General features: G+C 41.8%; 1 protein-coding gene across 1 annotated transcript in view; it reads right to left on the bottom strand.

Moving 5' to 3' along the window:
* The window catches only part of cpamd8 (C3 and PZP like alpha-2-macroglobulin domain containing 8), a 47,620-nt gene that overhangs the window by 7,206 nt on the left and 18,684 nt on the right, over positions 1 to 21,730 (bottom strand). Inside the window, exons 21-37 of the mRNA XM_026158082.2 lie at positions 21,310 to 21,463; positions 20,135 to 20,250; positions 19,941 to 19,992; positions 19,557 to 19,855; positions 18,100 to 18,168; positions 17,855 to 18,011; positions 17,491 to 17,667; positions 15,972 to 16,053; positions 11,458 to 11,614; positions 11,102 to 11,176; positions 9,427 to 9,592; positions 8,648 to 8,734; positions 8,358 to 8,494; positions 8,054 to 8,209; positions 6,968 to 7,030; positions 2,743 to 3,008; positions 2,584 to 2,671 (exon numbers count right to left, since the gene is read on the bottom strand). Coding sequence (XP_026013867.2) covers positions 2,584 to 2,671; positions 2,743 to 3,008; positions 6,968 to 7,030; positions 8,054 to 8,209; positions 8,358 to 8,494; positions 8,648 to 8,734; positions 9,427 to 9,592; positions 11,102 to 11,176; positions 11,458 to 11,614; positions 15,972 to 16,053; positions 17,491 to 17,667; positions 17,855 to 18,011; positions 18,100 to 18,168; positions 19,557 to 19,855; positions 19,941 to 19,992; positions 20,135 to 20,250; positions 21,310 to 21,463 — 2,301 coding nt within the window. The remainder of the gene's footprint in view (positions 1 to 2,583; positions 2,672 to 2,742; positions 3,009 to 6,967; positions 7,031 to 8,053; positions 8,210 to 8,357; positions 8,495 to 8,647; positions 8,735 to 9,426; positions 9,593 to 11,101; positions 11,177 to 11,457; positions 11,615 to 15,971; positions 16,054 to 17,490; positions 17,668 to 17,854; positions 18,012 to 18,099; positions 18,169 to 19,556; positions 19,856 to 19,940; positions 19,993 to 20,134; positions 20,251 to 21,309; positions 21,464 to 21,730) is intronic.

Here is a 21,730-nt window from a genome sequence, read left to right as displayed (position 1 = left end):
CTATATGTTTTTTAAAAACATTTAACATCAGTATTCTTGGGATTTTTGTATTCATCATCCCCTTGCGAATGCAACGTTACTGTTGCCACGTGTCACGTTCGCCTGTATGTAACTTAATAGTCACAAAAATTTGTCTCTGCAATAGAATTGTATTCGACTCACCACTAAATATGGAAGGAAGAATTTGAAATAGGCAGGCCTGGCTTTTGTTACGGTCTAATAATTAGGACGGTATGAATGACCGACGAGGATGCTGTTTACTAAGAATCAGAGTGTGTGCATAGAGAGCCAGCAGTTAATTCCCCCCACCAGGGGATTTTCATTCTGTCAGAGGTGGCAGCCTTTGGACAGCAGGGGTTTATGAGGTGCTCAGCCTGAGCTGGCGCCACCACGACACACACACTTACACACTGTTTACGAGAGCATTGTTTGTCTATATAATAACCAAAAATTGCTCATGAACTCCCATTGCTCAAATGTTATACCCCCAAAGTGCCCTGGGTTGTTAAAGAAAGCTCATTATATTGGGTGATAAGAGGCCATGGCTGTGGCAGCTCCCAGTCAGTCACTGGACTAATCATTCAGTACTGCAGCATCAATGAATGCAACTAGACATCACTGCAGAAGCCAAGCTTGCCACCATAAACTGAGGAATGCAAGTGGCAGTCGGGCAGGCAGCAGTAAAACTCCAGGGGTGTAAACTGAGCTTGTTAGCCACTACAACTCGGGTCAGTCATGACTGATATACTCACAGTACTATGTGTGTATGAGTATGCGTGTTTTACATCTCTCCAGGTAGCCAGAGAGGTGGCTCTTTTGGAGGTGGAAGCCTGCAGACTTTAGCCCTATAACTGTCTAGTAATGAGGGACAAGTTTCAGATTGGTGGCTGGAGGGCTGACCTTGATACAGCCCTTAAATTTACCTTACTCTCCATTACTCATTTCATCCATCCAGCATAATGCTGTCTGTCAACTCTACACTTTACAAGTTTTCTATGTACCCCACATGGCCTAGTGAAGTGTATGTCTACGGTCTCGTAAGCCCAGAGAGGCCTGACGACTTTTAACCTCCAAGTTAAAAATGATCCCCATCAGCAAGACACATACACACACATGCAGACTAGGGCTGCCACGATTTGTCGACTAGTCACGATTACGTCGACTATCAAAATCGTCGACGACTGATTTAATAGTCGACGCGTCGTTTGAAACTTTGTACGATCACAAAAGACGCAGGAATAAGTGGCAGGATTTAAGAGTGTAATAACGGACTGAAACAGAAGATGGCAGCATTGCATGTACAAGGATGTCAGCTACCGTTAAACCCCGAAGAAGAAGAAGAAGAAGAAGCAGCTGTGTCCCAGAATTCATAGCGCGGCCCAGCGCAGTTTCCAACAATGGCGGCAGCTGGTTAGTTTTAATATTACTCTTATTATTCTTTCTGGGTCACAAAATAAACGTTTAACATATTTTCAGGCGAGAATGTAGCTGTGTAAACCTCAAATATCGGCTCAGTTTATCAGGACACCACATATTTTCAAAAGCGCTCCGACGTTTTCGGAGACATCTGTTACCCACTAGCTCGTTAGCGAGCCGGGGGCTAGGCTCACTAGCGCCGTGAGAACACCGGACTCCCCGCAAATCGTTTTCAAACCCACCGCCGTCTTTCGCTACTCAGGTTAAATATATATGAGTCACTTAGATAACTTAAAATGTTATTGTTTGGCTTTTTTTTTAAGTATTTTATTTGTTCCTGAGTAAATCGGTTTGGATGAGATTAAAGTTATAGTTTTTACACAGCTGAATAAACGTCAAGCAGACAGCTGATTATCAGAAGTGTGAGATGCTCCAGAATATACTCCAGTGTCCTGTTATATTTTAGATAGCAAGGAGTTTATTAATCTTCACCGAAACAATCTGCAAATTTCATTAAAATTCAATAAACTATCATCTTGTCTTTATTTTTAGTTAGCACAGACCTTAAACACTTAAAGCTGTAAGCTAATGATAGTTATATAAAAGCAGATGCTGCTGGTGCAATAAGCTGTAGTTTTACGTCTAATGGATGATGATCTGATTAGTCGACTAATCGCAAAAATAATCGGTGACTAGTCGACTATCAAAATAATCGTTTGTGGCAGCCCTAATGCAGACACATGAATATAACATTTCAGCAGCACATATTGCATAACATGCAGTAGTTAAATGACCTGCCTCTATCTGAAGGATGTTTTCCGGCGCTGTGCTGTCAAACAACACGGGACAGAATGCTTCACTGTGCTATTTACGCTAAAACCCAACAATATCTCAAATGTGTGTGTTTGTTTATGTGAGTGAATTAAATGTTGCATCCTGTTTGGTTGTGAAGGTTGTGAAGCGTGTGAGCGTGGTGTTTGCAAAGGGGTTTGATCAATTCCATGACATACTCATTATTGTTAAATGGCCTCAAGATGAATCTGTCTCTTTCTACCTTCTTTTCAGTTTAGTCAACTACCTGATTACCTGCCTGTCCAGCAATATGTCAGTCACTATGGCTAAATGCTAAATGCCTCTTTTAAAGTGTGGTCATGTGCGATTACATACCCGCTCTAGACTTTCGACATCTGCTCGGAAACCAGAAATCATAGGTACTTCTATGACAGCCATGTTAGACGAGCCTGAATGAAGCCACCTAGACAAAGGATTGGCGATGAATACATGTTTTTCCCCAGCTCTGTGTGTAAGTGTGTGGTAATCATTTACCTTGCACAAACTTCTAATGAGATGTGATAATCCAATTTGTCCTGGTGGGCTGCTGGGTCATCATCGTCAATGGGTGCCCGTCGCTTCCAGTTAAGCTCAGAGCGGTTGTCAGCGCGGCTCCGGGATCGTGAAGTAGAATGACGGGCAGAGGAGGAGGAGGAGGAGAGGGGCTGTAGGTTTCGTTCCTGAAAAGGCTCTTTCAGATCCACCTTGAGATGAAAGGCTGGCTTGGAAACTGGGTCAGGTACATTATAAGACACGTCGATCTACAGACACACAGAGAGAAGGAGATACTTGTGAAAATCAGGCACGCTAGCAATGTGGCTTCAGGGTCTGTACCACTGAGCTACAGTTATAGTAGAAAGAAAGCACAACCTCTGTCAATCCTAAGGTTTTACTTATCAGGACATAATAAAAGCACATACAAACTCAGATGACCAACAACACAGGTGATTCTTTTTTTTTTTAATAAAAGCAAAGCCAAGACCAAGAAGTCGAGTGTGAACACCCCTTCCTCACATGTGACGCTAGAATACTTTAGTATACAAAAAAGTTCATGGTTGATTCAGTGATTGCAAAACAAGCCAAAGTCATCACCTCGCCACCACCGTGCGTAACACTTGGTATGTGTAGCACTCTCGTGTGATGTGACGAGCCAATGATCACTCTGGATGTTGGTCCGCTGTAAAACTTTAATGCGTACTCCAGCACACGACAAAACACAATGGTAGTACCGGAAGAACAAAACTCCCCCCACCATACTATTCCGGTTGGACTAGCCCCCCACAGTCAGGCAGGTCTGCATAAACAAATATTGTTTGGCGATCATTTAACCAATGATCTACAGTATGAGTTTATCCTGTACGTGGGTTTCTTCACACATGGTGCTGTACATGAGGGTCAAACATCTCCATTTTGGTATCATTTCATCCGAAGGACATTGTTCCAGACGTTGGGTGAATTTTGCAAACATACATGTAAGCTGTACTGCCATGCTTTTTTAGAGAGAAAAGACTTTCTCCTGGCAACCCTTCCAAATAGGCCACACTTGTTTATCGTATTTTTTGGACTATAAGGTGCACTTAAAATCCTTTAATTTTTCAAAAAATCGACAGTGTGCCTTATAATCCAGTGCCCCTTATGTATGACTTCTGGTTCTGCTTACTGACCTCGAACCAACTTTATGTTGTACATGGTGCTCAAAAAAACCTGTCAAAAATGTTTTAGCACGACTTTGGTAAGCTACGAAGCTGCACCGGTTGATGGATTGTCGGAGCATTAGGGCTACCGTAGTCAGGAGCCTCGCGGAGTAATCTGGGTTCAGGTCCCAAAGTCGCACGAACACTGCGGCATCACTGAGAGTTAAAAACTGTCTAAATTCTTTCATCTTTAATAAAATGATCAGCGTTGCTGCTTTACCAGGTGTAACAATTAAGTTTAACATCCAGGCATCCATGAAAACAGAATTTATTCAATTTAATGGAGTTAGAGTTAGCATAAGTTAGCTCGCTAGTTTCCACCTAAACACGATATAGCATGTTCTGACTGAGAGATTTCCGAAAAAATTAAAAGGTACAGCTCTGCTATCACTTCCAACATAAATCAAGACAGAAAACTAAACAGCACTTTTGTAGGGTTACTGAAGTTGGGCTAGCTGGTATATAATGATGTGCTACGTGATCGCTAGCGACACAGCTATGTTAGCATAACACAAACACAGTGAAGCTGGAGGATGAACGCTAACTTTTTACCACTCGATAAAAGTTAACGTGAGGGTTCCCGATGGTTAGGGACAAATGCAATCGCATGGCAGGATGCTGTAAACAGACCAAACTTCAGTCAGGAAAACAACTGAGATAATCCATCAACAGTACGAGGTTAGTCATTAATATACTGCAGTAACATGAGAATAGAGCAGCTGGCAAAGAATTCAACATTAATGAATCAATGGTACAGAAGTGGAGGAAGCAAGAAGAATGAGTTGAGTAAAGTTTGACTTATCTGACTGTTTTGTTTCGCTTAATGCGCCTTATAATCCAGTGTGCCTTATGGTCCGAAAAATACGGTAGTCCTTTTCTAACTGTACTGCCACGAACTTTAACATTTACATGCTAGCAGAGGTCTATTGAGTCTGAGATGTACCTCTCAACTTTTGGACTGTTTCCCTGAGAAATGAATAGTCAGATCTTGGAGCAAATTTGCTGGGATGTTCACTCCTGGGAAGATTGTTTAAATTTTTTTCTACTTGTGAATTATATGTCTCACTGGAGAATGATGGACTTAAGATTGTTTGGAAATGGTTTTCTAACCCTTTCCAGATTGATGGGGAGCTACAATTACTTCTCCAAGATCACTGTTGATGACTTTTCTTCCTGGCATTGTGTGAACACACCTGAATGCTCCAGACCTCCAAACTGCCAAAACCTCTGCTTCTACAAACATGGTCACACTTGCTGATGATCAAGTAATCAACTGCATCTGATTAGCAGCACCTTCTTAATTCCCGTGGAAGGAGTAAAGGTGTACTTCATTTTTCACATACTGCTTCTTCATTTTGGCTTTTGATTAAATAATGACGGATGTAATACATCATGTTTTGTTGTTCATCTGAGGTTGTGTTTACGCAATTTTAAGACCTTCCAAGGAACAGAATGTCGTTATGTCCTGTTGCGTAAGCTCTTAGAAGTGAAAGTGAGTGTACTTTATTTTTACCATGACTGCATTTTTCCATCATTTTGCAACTATTTTCCAAATTATGGTAAAAGCTCACATATTTCATGAAGCCTGCTGACTTTAGTATTTCCCCAACGTTCCCCTGTATCATTATGTTGCTTAATGGACAACCATTAAAGCTGTTATCGACATTCACGCTCCCCTCAAGTTGAATCTAACAACCACTTTTTCCATACCACAGGTTTAATGATAAATGCAAATAGTAATATTATTATTCCTCGAGGTGCCTTATGCTAACTGAAAAACATTGATGCCTAAGAACAGTTCTGTCTTATAAAGCCAGTAGTATGACTGTGACCTGTTGGTCTTGTAGACTTCAAATGCTCCTTTGTGATCCGGATATTAAATCTTGATTAGTAGTCCTTGTCGTATTTCAAGTTTATTCTAAAAAAGTGAAATCTGATTATTTCCTCTTCATTAACTTTGATCTTACAGAGGTGAAGCCTTTTGTTTTCAACCAAATTATTTCATTTTTTGGATGGAAGCTTTACTTTAAAAAAAAAAATACCAACACGGTCAGTAAAATAAAAATAAAGTAACAAAATGTTTAAAAATTTGACGCCTTCTTTTATAACCTCTAACATCAAAAAGTGAAAGCAGAAAAGGTCTTTAAAGTATAAACTGCAAATCATATTCTGTGGACAACAGAAATGCATTCAGCAGCCTGTGTTTTAGCCTGGGGACAATTCACTGCTTTGATGCTCGTTTTCATTTCACAGAAGATTATTCTCAACAGAACTGTCCACATTTCTGATAAATCATTCAGTGTTACCCGAGACCCTAGCAGAGCTGCTAAATGATATTCCTGAGGCAACTGCATATACTCATTGCATGCCTACAAACACATACACAGGCAGGACCGCTCAAGTATTTCATTAGAGCCCAGGTGCTGCTGGCCCCAGGGGCTGACAGAGAGGTGTGTTGACTCACGGAGAGGTGTGGATATGGGGAAAGCAGAGAGGGAGAGAGGTGTGAAGAAAAAAAACATGTTTGTGTGTGGGAACCGTGCAGAGGGGAGAGAGCTGGAAGCCGACCACCACATCCTCTAGTGCCTCGTTCAAATCAAGTCAGATTTCAAATACAGGATTCGGAAAATGGGACTGTAAACATCTTTGATCGCACATGCTTTTTCATTTACAACTTGTTTAGTTTTAAAGCCGACACATGTTTGAGTATGAGTGATAAGAAGAGAGGCACGGTCATCGTCTACAAAGAAAAATAACTCTTTCTGTTTATAAAAGGGGCTTTTGTTTGTCTGTGACAAGACAGGGAGAGACAACAGGGATCAACACACCCCAAAACAACTGGCCAAATTATGCCAGATCATTTCAAATTTCATGTTGGAATTTGAGGCGTTATGGAGCCTCTCCCCTACTGGCAGAGTGTTGCTGTGAGTCACTGAAATAAGCATTGCATTAAAGTTCAATTTTGGGCAATTTTCAAGAATGCAAATGTGTGTTTGTGTGAGCCTGTGTCTGTAGTAGCACAGTACCTGCATGAGACAGCAGCCTTCTCCTTTAGCGCTGACGAAAAGGCCTGTGGGGATACTGGGGATCTGAAAAAATGGGAGAGAGAGGAGAAACAAAGAGAGTCAGGGGGGCAGAGAGAGGTGAATGAGTCATTTATCAAGTGAATGAATGCTGTAGGCTGCTACACTGCCACTTGTGGTTCCCTGGCTACTAACCAGCAGGCCTTAATTGCCCCAATTAAGATGACACTACTAATCACAGTGGAGGAATATGCCTGGCAGAGAGAACCTACTGAACTCTCACCTGAACCACTCCAGCTGGCTGATGGAGCGCTTTCTCTCTCTCTCTCTCTCTCTCTCACACACACACACGCACACACACACACACGCACACACACACACACACGCACACACACACACACACACACACACACACACACACACACACACACACACACACACACACACAGAGTAGTGCTGACCTGACACCACAGTGCTCTGGCCAAGGTAGTTCATGCCCAAGCTGTCAGGTTTGTATAAATCCAGTTATTAAATCAACAGACCAACAAGGTGCTTTTGGGAAATCCGGCCCAGTTAAGCCTGGTATGGTTTGGCAGTATCAAAAGGTCCTGGCTACTGCACAGTTGAACACGGAAACGGGGATTAATGTTTAATACCGGTGTGTGGCTCTGGTACATAACTGCTCATCAATCACAGCTCCTAAACTGCATTAAAGTGCACTGGGTTCTCTTAAGGAGGATTTACCACCTCAAGTACTGGTAATGATTAAGGGATTTCATTTTTGATAAAGCGCTGTCAAATTAGGTCATCTTCACACACCGCACTGCAGTTCCAGACTTTTCAAGACATTAGATATTGCAGAGTTCGTCCTTTGTTGCTCCCACATGAGGATAGCTTGTTTATTGTCAGAAGGATTCACAGCGACCGAGTGGGTGTTGTGTGTGTGACCACGCTAGCCTAAACTAGATGTGTGTATATCCTGCTGTGTGGTACATGTGCGTAAGGACAACTTCTTCCTTTTCCTTCATGACCTGTGTGCAAAAACGCTGAACAGCCTTGACATTAAACTAGACCATGTATTCAGGTTACCTTGGCACTCTGGAGGAGCTTCTTGTTGTCCCTATTGAGTTCAAAGGTCTCCTGGAAGTCAAGGTTGGTGGAGGCCAGTGAGATAGTGAGGTTTACCCCTCCGACATAAGACAGGATGGCATACTCCGACAAAGCATGCAGAGCCACACATGTGTCCTGGCACAAGGGGTTTTCAAGAAGCATCAAGTTAACAATTTATACTTTAGTAGTAACTGTCCATAACACTGAAAGACAGTTTGCTGTCATTTATTACTTATAGTTAATTTAATCTACAACAAAATATAGAAAAGAAAAACAGAGGTACCTGTGTGGAGGAGAAGCCACCCAAGGCATTCCTTTGCTGGGAGAGCCATTTGACGACGGGTAGGGCAGATGCCACATCCCCCAGCAGCGTGTAGGTCAAAAGACCGTACGCGGTCATCTCCACTTCTGCTGATACCACTACAAATAAAAACTGATTTTGAAGGGCAGTATATTTTCTCAGTGTGTTTTTATTGACAGAGGCTAATTCAAAGCTAGTGTATAGTACTGTGCTGTCACCTCCTTTGCATTATATTACACAGGCAGGAGCTATTCTGCAGATGTACAATATACCTGACTGAGCGAGGCCATCACTGAAGCCCATGAAAGTGTCTTCATCTGTCATTGTGCTCCCAGTTAAACTCCAGTGGGTTAGTCCATCTATAAAGACAAACCAGGTGAAACAGACAGGCAGGGGTAACGACTCACCGCTCCTTCCATCAATCTCCTTTGATAAAAACTAAAAGAAAACATCCACACCAGAATGGGGACGGTGCCAGCCCAAAGACAAAGTGAAACAAGCAAAGTTCAACACATTAGCTCACTGTGGGCTCACTAACTATGCTAGATATTTCATGGATCGTTATCCTGATTATCCTTTTGCTACCCCACCCTATGCCTTTACTGTACCTGGGGAATAAAATTATTGCTATCAAGGAAGAGCCCCACTCCCCCTGACGCCTGCAACGTTGTTAAATCTGCCAAACTTGCAGAACGTTTCAGGCAAGAGGAAGACAAGGAAATGGCCAAAGGAAATCAACAATAAGATAAGAAAGACAAGGGGAAAGGGAGGGGTGGAGCGAACTGCTGCTGAATACTGCAGCAGCTGGTTTTAAAGTAGCTGCTCTCCTATAGTTTGGGCCTGACTGCTTGTTCAAATTGTGAGCAGGAAGCTGTAAATATAAACCAGTAATACTTTTGTTTTGCTACAAAGATTTGACCAAAGAATATCTAAATCTCTACATTTTAACGTGCAATATTGTCGTGGTTACAAAAAATACTTGATTCAATTTTCCTGGTTAAGTTCTGATTTAAAATACTACTACTACTAACAGTATTGCTCATAGTGGTACCTTGGGTGATAGCCATGTGGTTGAGGCGGCGCAAGGCCAGCGGGGCATAAGGACTGCGTAGCAGCGCCAAGGCATATGCAGACAGAGCGGTAGTGTAAGGATCATCAGCAGTGTATGTGTTCCCTTCCAGAAAGTCCTTGGCTTTAGCCACTGCCACTTTCTCTTCCTGGACCAGACAAGAAAGACCACAGGGCAAACACAGATGAACGTGTGATCAAAAGTTTACAAAATGTGGCATAGAGACATTTTTCTAGAATCTGTAAAAATGTTCTACTCAGTGTCATATTGGCAGAAATATGTGTATGCCTTGATACAAACACATTTCATATCTAATAGCTGATGTCCGCTGTTCATGGGTGAAGCAGAATTTTGCATTTCACATTTAATGCGCTGTTAACATTGCGACAAAATCTCTATAGTTTACATTGCAAATAACAGAGTGGGTTATAGTGATTTGGTCTGTTTGTGCAATTCTATATCCCAGGATCATCAGATATAGCTTTTACTTATTGAAACTACTGCTACACTTTTAATCCCGTGTCCCCAATGCAAACACACACACACACAAAATCATCACCAACCTAATATTTTTTAGAGGCTGCTCTGTCCAAAAACACGACAGTAGTTATTGAATAAACACTCATTTTAGCCATTAAAAAGTTGAGAGTGACTTTCATCTCATGCAGACGTGACCTTCCCTCTCATCCATGCGATGATAGGCCTCCAGAGCCACTCACTGTAATTGCAGCAGTCATCTTTTAATTAAGTGAAATTGAAGGGGGGGGAGGGGGGGGGGAGGGGGGTGTACTGCTTTGAAGTGAAGGATACCTTTTTGGTTTTTATCAGTTGTAAAAGCACAGATTCTCAGAAGAAACCTTCTGGGAGAGATAGAAGAGGAAGGGGGGAAAGACAGATGGGTGGAGAGGAGCCAGGCGGAGGAAATGCTAAATAAAGAGTCAACTATCTGGACGATTGTTGAGCAAAGACAAAAACAATCTGAGGTTTGGAGGCTTTCATGTTTAAGGAATTTCCAGCACACGCTGAGGACGATCATAGAAGACTCTTTTCCTAACTTTTCCATTTCTTTTAGTGAACACTAATGTTTATTTATCGAGGGCGGCTACTAGTAGGAGAATAAAGAAAAAGCAAGGTGGGAAAAAAATAGAGCAAAGCGGAGGGACAAAGGGAAAAAACAGATGGCAGAAAGAGAGCAATGCAACAGAGGTGTCTTTCATGGGAATCAAATGTCTCTGCACATCAGCCTGAAACTTTTGAAGTAGTCCTAAACGTGATAAGATGGTACATTAGCAGCACTGGGGCATAACAAATTTGAGTAGGCGGACTGCCAACACATCCATCTTCACAACTATGAGGAATGCAGCGATATGTCCACACACGACCCAGGCTGCGAGGAAGGACTTTAGGAGTATAGAGCAGGTATGTTTTATTAAGTAAAGCACCTCACTTTGAGACTGGATGAAACCATGAATCAAATTTTACACCACTGCGTTGATTTTACGTGACGTATTAGTCAAAATGAGAAACTTTAGCATGTTTTAGTGGGTTTGTTTAGGCCTGCCTAATTCAACACTATTTCGTTTGCCCCTGAGGAGCAACTGTGAAGCGAGAGGAATAAATAGTCTGCAGTGTCATTCAGTGCTGCTGGCCTGCTTACCTCTGTGGTCATCCCTGTCTCCAACAGAGCTGCTACCACATAAGCTGTAAGTGAAATCTTCCCATGGATTCCTCCCTGTGGTCAAAACCAGACATGTTTTCACTTAATAACATCTCGGCTCTCATTTCTCTGCAGTATATATATAGTTAAACTTTAAATGTATTCATCGGTCCAGAAATCCTTTAGCTAAAAAGTCTGACACCAGGTTCATGCTGTAAATTTATGTGATTATTGCCCTCTCAATCAATGCCATTATCCATCTTGTCTATCCAATCTACTTCTTACACCCGTTCCTGCTTTGCAAGCACAGAAAATTAAACATCTGTCACCTCACATCTATGTAGACACAGCCCTACCTGCAGGTCTTTGTTGAGGATGCGTCCCATAGCGGGGAAGGAGCCGTCATCTCCCTGATGCTTGATGAGCCAAGACTTGGCTGCATGAAGCTCATCGGGGTCGATGTAGATGAAGCCTTGAGACTCGGCAAAGGACTTCAGCACAAATGCTGTCAACCTTAGAGGAAGGACAGATGGAGGTGAGAGAAAAAAAGACGAGTAAGGGAAAGGAAAAGATATCAAAGATCTCTGACAACATATGGAATCACTATTTCAGTGGACTGAGACGTTTTTCCACACTCTTTCTATCTGTCAACAAATGGGAAGAGGGGCTGATAGAGACGTCCATAAATGTTGGGATGTTGTTTTCCAAGAGGACTGGTATGTATAGATGGAGCTGATGAAATGGAAAAAAGCAAGGAAGTAAGGAGGGGAGCAGATGGGTGCGGCAGGGTTTGATCAGTGCTACAGGATGCGGCAGCTGTGCTCTTGGGAATGTGAAATTGCACACGGGCCAATCAAGTATGTTTCTGGTTGTGATTCGAAGATTCCCCGAAAGCATTCCGAAACTTACACAAACATGAATATCAGGAACGAAGGTTGGGAATCCAGTTGGCCTGGGAGTGCAACTGAGAGTTTATGAGCTGTGGCTTTAGTGGGCCACAGTGGAGAAGAACCAGGGGAGAAATGGAGAAAGGCTAAGGTCAGCCCAGGGGGACACGGCTGAGCTAATAAACATACACGCATCCATAAACAACAGACCTCCCGGTACTGGTAGAAAGCAGCAGTCTCTGGCCAACAACTGCTCAGTGACAGCAAGACATTCCATTACAGCACCCCCTTACCAAAAGAGACTCACAGGATGAGGTAAGCTGTTTACAACAAAGAGAAAGAAACACAAGAGAGAAATAACGGAATAAACAAACAGGTCACACTCTAGTTTCTCAACGCAGCTTGTAAGTGAGATCACACTCCAAGAAAAGAGTACCAGAGGGGATGAACTGGAAAAAAAGATCTTTGCACTCATAAACCAAAAACATTAAATCTTCCGTGGTTGGAACCTGGATTATTCCTCCCCAGAGACAAAACTAGGGCTGAAGCCACAAGTCCGCTGGAATTTTTATAATGTTAAGTGATATTGTGTCACTGACTTTAAATGTTAGGCTTCAGGGAAAGGTACTGGAAAATGTAAATATGATTTAGCTTGGAGAAGGAAGGAAGCAGTAGACAAGCTCACTTCCACCACTCACCCCACGACTAAGGTCACCATCTCACGACTCTCGCCTTCACTTATTGTTTCTCCTGTTTTCTGACTCCACACATCCAAATCCTCTCTATGAGCTACACTTATTCAGCCCCGTCAGAGCTAAAGGACTTTTCTGAGACAATACATGGGTGTGCTCCATGATAAAGCTGAGGTTGATAAGCGTTAAGGAGAATTTTACGAGGTGGATTCAGAGAAAGTGCTTATCGTTACTGTAACGAGCCTGGATTCACTATATATATCATATAGTTAACACAGTAAATGGCTTTACTTTAAAACATATTTTACAACACATCTGCAAATAGAAGGCAAGCGACAACACAAACACTGACATACAGGTTTGGCACAGGAATGGAAACAGATATTAAGTTAATACAGCATTGTGTATCAGTTCTTTTAATCTCAGGTATTCAGCCTGTAACCCTGCTAATGCTGTCAGATCAACCTTTGGGTCGAGACACAAATGACATGCCGGTCTCAACACGTAGAGCCAAGAACTAAACCCTATTATTAAGGATAATTATATAAGGAAAAAGCAACAAGTTTTTAAAGCACATTTTGATTTACTACAACTTTGCTTTATTCTTTTAGCTAAAATTAAAGAATACAAGACAATTTGAAGGCTTATTGCAGTTTGCAAGACAGCCTTCACTCTGAAGTTTTATTTACTGTCTGCCTGGAATATTAAAAATATTGTGCAGGGGGAATGTAAAAATCTTGTAATTGTATCCGAATAGTGAATTCATACCTCTAGTTTGAAATGAAGTTCAAGGCTTCAATTACTTTTAGGGGTAAAGGTCACATTAGGGATTAAGTGAGGGGAAACTGATGTTGTCAGTGAACGGGCTTCACATCTTAAATTGAAGACAATCCAGAAGTACTTTAAAGTACAATATCACCAGGTGCTGGCTTAAAAAAAACAAAACAAAACAGGAATCTCTGCCTTCAATAGACCCCAAATGAAAATGAGTCAACCTCTCTCATTAAATAGTAAGTCTGTAAATTGGTTCCACAAGTCCATGTGATGTCATTCGCTAAACCCACTTCATACGATTCGGTGTGCTGGTGATCATCTTGAAATTAATTCCAATATGAAGCAAATATCAGGCCTGAAAGGAGGTATTTCTAGGGGCGTGGTTGGCTTAAAAGACATGCCTGGTCTAGAGAGACTGACAAGGCAATTTTGGCATTAAGTACAATGTGTACACATTAGCTATGCACCCCAGTCAGGATCAAGTGGCACTCGTCTGCTCTAGCTCCCTTCCCATATTTGGAACATCCTGGCTCCAACCAGAAGAGATGGTGTGGACCATAAAGCGAATCTCTAGGCCAGGGATGTCGAAGTCATTTTACATTGTGGGCCGCATACAAATCACTTTGATGTGGGTCGGATCAGTGAAACTCTCCTTTCTGTCAGTGTATAGAGGTTAAAATGCACATTTAATCTTGGAGATATCTTAATATAAGAAAAAGAAGTGCAAATTCAATTGTATGTCTCAGTTTTTCTGTATGATAAAGAAATTCTGCTTGAAGTAAATGAAAAATATCTGTCAGCACAACTCTTTGGGGTAAGAATTGGAAAAAGGAAATGTGTAAAATTACAGAAAAAGATGTGGCTTCTCATTGCCCAGGTGTCTGTTAATTCTAAGGAATGCCCTATTTATTGTTTTAACTGTGGACACTGTAAAAAAAAGAAATTTCTATAGGAGAACTTTTCGGTCCTTTAATTGTTAACTATTACTTAATTACTTCAGTGTAGTAAGAATGGCCATGGGAATGTCTTTATCATTAGAAAAAAATTCTAAAAGTTAAGATAAAAGTTGAAAATTTAGGCCCTACTTTACATTTTCCAAAGCTGGGCTGGATTGGAGTGTTTACCGAGCTGATTCTGGTCCCCGGGCTTTATTTTTGACAGCCCTGCACTCAGCTTAAACTCAGCTCCAGTGCGAATGACTGGGTGAAGTCATCACTTGCTTCTTCTATCTCTATATTTTTGTATTTGCAAAATATTGGTCTTTTAATTCTTATCACCATAAGAATGAAAGAGGTAAAGGGTCAGAAACACATCTCATAATTTCTTTCTTTGCCAGCGTTTCTCTACTTTTGCACAACATCAAGTCAGCGAACGTTCAGCCCAGTTTGTGAACTGTTAACGGCCTTGGCATCAGAGATCATTAGCGCTACACACCTAACCATTATTGCCAGCCTGTGTCATTCTGCTCTGTATTTTCATTAAACCCTGTCAATTTCCATACTGATACATTTTCACATCCTGGGATACATTAACACTGCATTACAGCTGCTTTTAAGCAGGCAGTAAAGCAGTGCTCTGCTCATGAACCCGGAGTCTGAAGCAAAAGCTGGGCTTGTTTTGGATGCAAACATGTTGTTGATGGATTCATAAAGTGTCTGATGCAGTTTTACTGAATGTTCACCATCTGTGTCCATCTGTGTTGTGCCCACAGCCCACACTTGTTACCCTGGGTGCCAAGGAAAACTCCAAACCGCTGCTGGTTACATCCTCATATCCTCTCACAGTCATCAGGGGAAGAGTTCAAGCTTTCAGCAGCGGTTTAATGTTACCAATTACACCCAGGTAGTGAGTCATAAGGAGACATGCACCATTTCTATTTTCTAGACCATGTCAAAAAAAGGTAAAACCTTTTTGGTAAAGTGGCTCCAGACAACTTATAACACTGTCTCCAATAGTGGCATTAAGAGCTTGTTTGTGGGGCCAAAGCAGCATGGGTCCACTCAGCGCTACGGATATGAACCCTGATTAATTGCAAATAAATCTTGACAACTTTGCCTACCTCAGGGATCCAATTATGCAGTTTGTTTATGATTCTCTGTCATTTATGTAACCTGCTGTTTCACGGTGTTAGCTCTACTAAATATCACAATACCCACCTCAGTTCATAAATCAACCAGAGGTATGTACATTCTGCGTGGGCCTCAAAATACAAGCAGTGGAGCTCCCCATTGAGACAACCGAATTGAGTTTTATAAATATTAACATGGTTGTCTGCCTGCCTGCCTCCAGGCACTGTAAACATGCAGTAAACACTCGAAAGGGAAAAACTCAGAGATTTAAACATACCAACAGGAATAGATTAATATGAGCACAGAGTACGAAGGTTTTGATAAAAACTTTACTGCTTTGGCCGGCAACCTATGTCCCACTGAAAGCTGAAGAATGTGGCTACAGCCAAGCATAGCTTAGATGGTATGTGTTGTGCACATTTCAGCAACTACACCTACAGCTACTTACCACATGCTGCCAGAGGAATCCCTCTCTCCGAAAGCACTGTATGATCCATCCCGCCGCTTGTAGGTCAGCTGTCTCTGGTAGCCTGGATGAGAAGAGAGTACTGTAAGAAAGGTTGGTTCCTAAGAACACGCAGAAATTATGTACATCTTTTTCAGGTTTGCTGATAAATCTCGAGGTGGATGTATTTTTTTCGTTTTTATCCACCACTGCAGAAATGTGCACAGAATAAAAGTAATGTGCAGGAGAAGCACCACCATGTTAACTAGCCCGTGTGAGCTTGGAAGATCAGGCAGACCAGAATCAACGCAGTGAAACTAAACACGGTATATTAAAAGGTAGCCAAAAAATTCAAATACATTTCAAAAATATAACATTTGTGGTATTCTTGGATCCCTAAAATTCTCTTTTGGCATTGATTTCTGATTCTTCACCCAGCTCTGTGGTGCATAGTGTGCTGCGACTAAATAAATGAAGGAAAACAGAACATTTACTCGGACATGCTCTCGATGTTCTTACATATGCAGTCAAGTGGTTTCACTTGCAACTATGCAACGAAGCAAACTGTGCAAAGATGTTCTGGTGCTTGCCTCCAAGAGGGTGAATCCAGCATAGTTTTCAGGTCTTAAAAAACACAAACGAACAAGAAAAATAGCCCACAATATAATAATTTACCAATATTCAAACATTTGTTGCTGTACCTAAGACAGTAAACACTCGGTAGCTGAATTTCCACTTTGTTTTAGGGTCAGCCCCAGTGTCAAAGGCAAACTCTTGAATTTACATATATGTGCAGGGTGACCTGTCCTTGTGTGGCACAATAATAAAGCCTATTGACATTTATTAAAGTTGAAGTTTTCCTTTTATATCTTTGTGAGGGACAAAGACTAATCTTGATAACTCTGAATAAACCTTTATGTTTCGGGTTACGATTCAAAGTTTTGAATCCCAGCCAGTCCAAGGCTCCGCTGCCAAAAAACTTTTTGTCTGATAAATGAACTCTGTTATTCAAGGTAAACTATATTCTTGTTGATTGCAGACAGCCCAATGATGCATAACTTTAAGAAAACAGCAAACTGTTAGAAATCATTCCTTTCTTTGAGCATGACGCCACTTTGCGCAGCTTCATGCCAGAAAGGATTTGACTTGTTGAAATTCATGACACACTCTTGAAGAACTTAAATAACTTCCTTGTTCCTGTGTTTAAAGCGCTGGTCTCTAACTGGGTTTACATCGGTGGGTATTTGGGAGGGCACAAATGGCAGAATCTGTGGTACTGAAAGTAATCCATATGTTTAAGAATCACCATATTGGTGTTACTGAGTTAACTCAGCATCTCGTTAATATATTATTCATCTTAAATACTCTGATGGCAGCTCAAGCACATTTGGACATGAAAAAATAATTCTAAAGAGACCATCAGAGCTTGTCTAAGCGAGGAGGTCATATTTAACCTACGAGGAAAAGAAAATACTGAATATCTGATCCAAGGAAGCGATTTGTTAGGATTCAGTTTCTTTACCTTGAAGTAAGTAGTCAGTTGCTTCATTTTCAACCTCAGGGCTGAGCTGCCTGGTCTTCTGCAGATACTTCAAAACAAAGACATTGGGGGCAAAGTGGATCATGTTCTGCTCACCACACCCAAAGGGTAGCCTCAAGAGCTTGTCCAGGTTATGCAAAGTTGGCCCCATAACATCACCTGATATTAGAGCAAGATACACAAACACACTTCACTTACTGACACTGCAAAATGTGCTGTATATTAGTTCCATTCGCTTGAGGATTGCATGATCTAAAATAGTTTTTTTTTCAGATGTAAATGACACAATGGTGGAAGTAATAATAGTATATGGACTATATAAGCATCCAACCAGAAAACAGTTTACCAATCATAAATGCAGCAGCTCTTTCTGATCCAGGCACCATGTTTTGTGGGACTCCAAGTGTGAAAGCCTCATTGTGGTTGTCATCAGAGTCTTCCTTCCTCCAAATCTTGAACTCCCCTACTGAGCCCCAGCCTGTAGAAAAGCCTATGTGCCGCACCTGGATGAAAAAAAAAGGTATTTTTACAGAAATGATCTCTAAAGATATTTCCTGGAGTTGGAACAAAGATGTCATAAAAGTGTCAAACCTGTCCTGTGAATTGGCCTGCCCATCGCAGGATGACCGATTCATTGGTTGGATGTAAACCATGGCCCACCTGGAAGGAACGCAGGAATAATTATTTGTAATTATTATTCTGCATTTGCTTGAAATGTTTCATTATTTTTGCCCCATTATAGACGATACCAACAAAAACATTGGCACAGATTAGACCCAAGATAGCTGACAGATAATCTGTTACTGAAACTATGCTCCAAGAACTCAGTTCCCTCCTCACCCCTTTATTGTTTGACTGCATCTGCAGTCTCATAACTCATAACTGGGTTCTCTTGCTACTTAAAGCAAGACACAACATCCATCCAGACGATCAGGAGATGGAAAAGGTCCCAAATCCACAGTGGGCACTGCCTGGATGGTACCCATTCAAACTGAATAAAATAAGGGATTTCCACTAGTGTGTTACAAAGCAGGTGCCCTCCTGGTCCTGGTTAACCACCAACCAACCAACCAACCAACCAAAACATCAGGGAAGTTTTTAGAAAATGGATACAGGAAGTAGAAAAGAAACCCCCCCTCTCTTTTCTCACAAGCAATAGCGCCAACACACTGCATGCAAGTTTAATAAAGCTATAAGTTAACCCAATGCTATTTCAATTTGCTCTCATTGTCCCATTGTCTTAGCAGAAAACTCTGCGTTGGGCTTAGAGTAGGATACCAACTACCAAATAATGGTACCTTCATAGACACGCTGGCTGTTTGAATCTGTGTTTTTAAGACTGTCACTGGTACATATAGAGGTACAAAGTGAAAATTCTTAGCCATGGCTTTGACTTCTCTCATAGCATATATATATATAAAAACCCATATGAACATGCTAACAGTGTTAAAGATTTTAATTTTTATGGGATAGGTTTGTGAACCTACTGGTACAGTTCCTTTCCAGCTGGTCCTTCTTCCAGCTGTTGGTGATGCCATTGTGATTCATGCACCTCCCACAGATAATCCCAAAAACAAACACTCACACAGACCCATGCAGAGCACACTTGCTCTCCCGTATAAGAGTTTAATTTCATAATCACATTACACCATAAGACCATGAAACTCATCCATTTCCCAACGCTATTGGTGTTGTAGAAAATAAATGTATTCCCAAAGTACTTTGGGAAGTAATACGCGGCTTTTTAATTACTGCCTTTGGTGAATGGTGCAAGTCTAATTAATGCTGTGGCTGGAGCCGGGAAGTGGTGTGCCAGCCATTCACTGCCATGCAAGTCCTTGGCCATGGATCATCGACTGCCCTCAGTGTCCCCTGTTAAGTGTGAGTTCACCCAGAGGCACACCAGTAAAAACGACGCCAGCTCTCCTAACACACAGACCCCATGGCCTGCCGCACTTCTTTTTGTGTCAGAGCATCCGAGCACAACCTCGAAGCAAATCTGCCGTACATTTGGAAGTGTTACATCTATGATTCCTTTCTCTTCTTACCTGTACCACACCTCCCTTCCAACTGATCCAAAAGCTGCGGAACTCATCCCAAGACAGGATCCCTGGCGTAGGGACGCTGACAAGAGGCTCGCCCATTTTGCCAGCGGAAATCCAGGAACGAGTGTTCTGCCTGCCCCCGAGTACGATCTCCAGCATCTCTACGCTGTCGTGGGGACTGGCAGAGAGGGCAAAATGGGCATCGTTGTGTGTCTTTACTGCCACCAGGAACTGGTTCATCCTGCTTGGCTTTTTCACATACTGATACTCATATTTGTTGGGGGTAGAAATATGAATCCTCTCTGAGAAATGAAATGCAAAATAAACTTGAACTTTGTAAAGTTTATTCTCATTATGCTATATCAATTAAAAATGATTTACACTGACCATTTGGACAGAAGAAAACACTGTAGGTGTATTCTCTGGGCAGGCCTTCTGGCTGTAAACAGGGTGGCAGCAAGAGAAAAGATGCAGAAAAACATTACAGAAATACACAAAACAAACAATAAAAAAGTAGTTCTTTCTTATTAAAAGATTAAAGGATTAAAAAAAACATTAAAGGAAAATCTCAGCTTTCTTACCTCAACCAGGACAGTCCTACGGACATAGTCCTGGCCTTGGATCATGTCGTTACTTATTTTGCCTATCTGGAATCCATCTGAGCAGCAGCCTGGTTCACTAAAGGCAATGGCACGAGCTGTGTACAGAACAAAAGTCAGCTTAAGATTTTGTTTTTCTTGACACCATATGCAGCTTCAGAGACAGTGGCTTGAGCAGTTGCTCTTCTTTAGCCAGGGAAATGAGGCATAGTGAGCCTGTTCCCATCTGTACTTCTGTAAGTATATTTGGGATACTTTTTTTTTTCTAATTACCTTAATTAGTTTCTTAGTGAGATGATCAGCAGTCAAATAAATATGTTTTGCAAAATTTCCAGACATCAAAATACATTAGACAAGACAAGCATATCTGTAAAAGGATTCCCAGTTCTTTTGCTGGGGAGCCCACTGGAAATGTGGCCCTGTGCCAATTGTGTCTCTTTGTGTGTGTGTAGTGAGAAGGAAACACAAGGGGCTAGTGGACTAGGAGTGGGGCCATGGGGGGCCCATTGGCCGCCAGTGACCTGCAAACTCATCAACATGCCACTGAGTGTCACAGTGCAGCTCTGGTTACTCCCCCACTGCTGGCCTGCTTTGTTTTCACATGCGCTCCGGAGGGGACTATTTGTAACCTGGGTGGGTGACCAGATCACACACACGGCTCCTTGGCCAGCAAAGCTTTCCTCAGTCATAGGCTCGCCCTTTTGTGTGGAATCACACTGAGTGGACCAAAGTCCTGGTGAAAGCTTGCTGTTGCTTGTAAGTGCCACGCCACTAAAGAATGCAAATAAGGCCATTTCCATGAGTCAGCACAAATCAATCTTGTAACATTCACATTAGCATCAAAACCTTGCATCATTCTTTTTTTCTAAAGAATGGCTGATCTAGAGAATGGGAACTTTATGGCATTGTCAGGTCTGTGCTTTTATAGTACTGGTAACACAATCACCATCCATGAGCATGCACTGCTGCACAGATGCTTCTCCACAGTTGGAAGAAGTGAAAAATTGCCCTCTGACTTTGCCCTGTGGCTCACATATACGTGTCCCAACAAAATAATTATGGCTTCCTAATTAAAACATTTCTGCCACTTTATCAACGTAGTACTAGAAATAAAATAATAAGCGAGTTTTATGAATTTGACTGAGCTCTGTGGATACCTGTGATGTTAACTGATCCCAGCTCAGTGAACGACAATACAATATTTGTAGGAGCAGCCTCTCCAGGAGCAACACACTTCTTCCTGGTGAGATAAAGCTTTCCAGGATGGCCAACAAACTTGATGCCCTCTGGAACCGACACTTTTAAATGAACCTGCGAGTGGAGAGGAGAAGAAGAGACAAATCAGAGAAAAGCGATCTCCTCTGATAGCCTTTAATGACATCATATCTGTTAGGCACGCCCCTCCCTCATATAGCGTGCTTCATCAAAGCTCTGAAAGCAAGGGCGAATTTTTTAAATCACACTGTGAATTTTCCATGCTGACTGACTCATGCTTCTCAAACTCCCTGAAGGATTAAGTTCCACTCATCGTCCAATTTTCACAGGGCTCAGTAATGCAGAAGGATCTTTTAACTGTTC

The sequence above is a fragment of the Astatotilapia calliptera genome, chromosome 23 (genome assembly GCF_964374335.1).
Source record: "Astatotilapia calliptera chromosome 23, fAstCal68.1, whole genome shotgun sequence".
Lineage (NCBI taxonomy): Eukaryota > Metazoa > Chordata > Actinopteri > Cichliformes > Cichlidae > Astatotilapia > Astatotilapia calliptera.
Note: the sequence above shows the minus strand (reverse complement) of the source record. Positions and strands in the feature narration are given on the sequence as shown.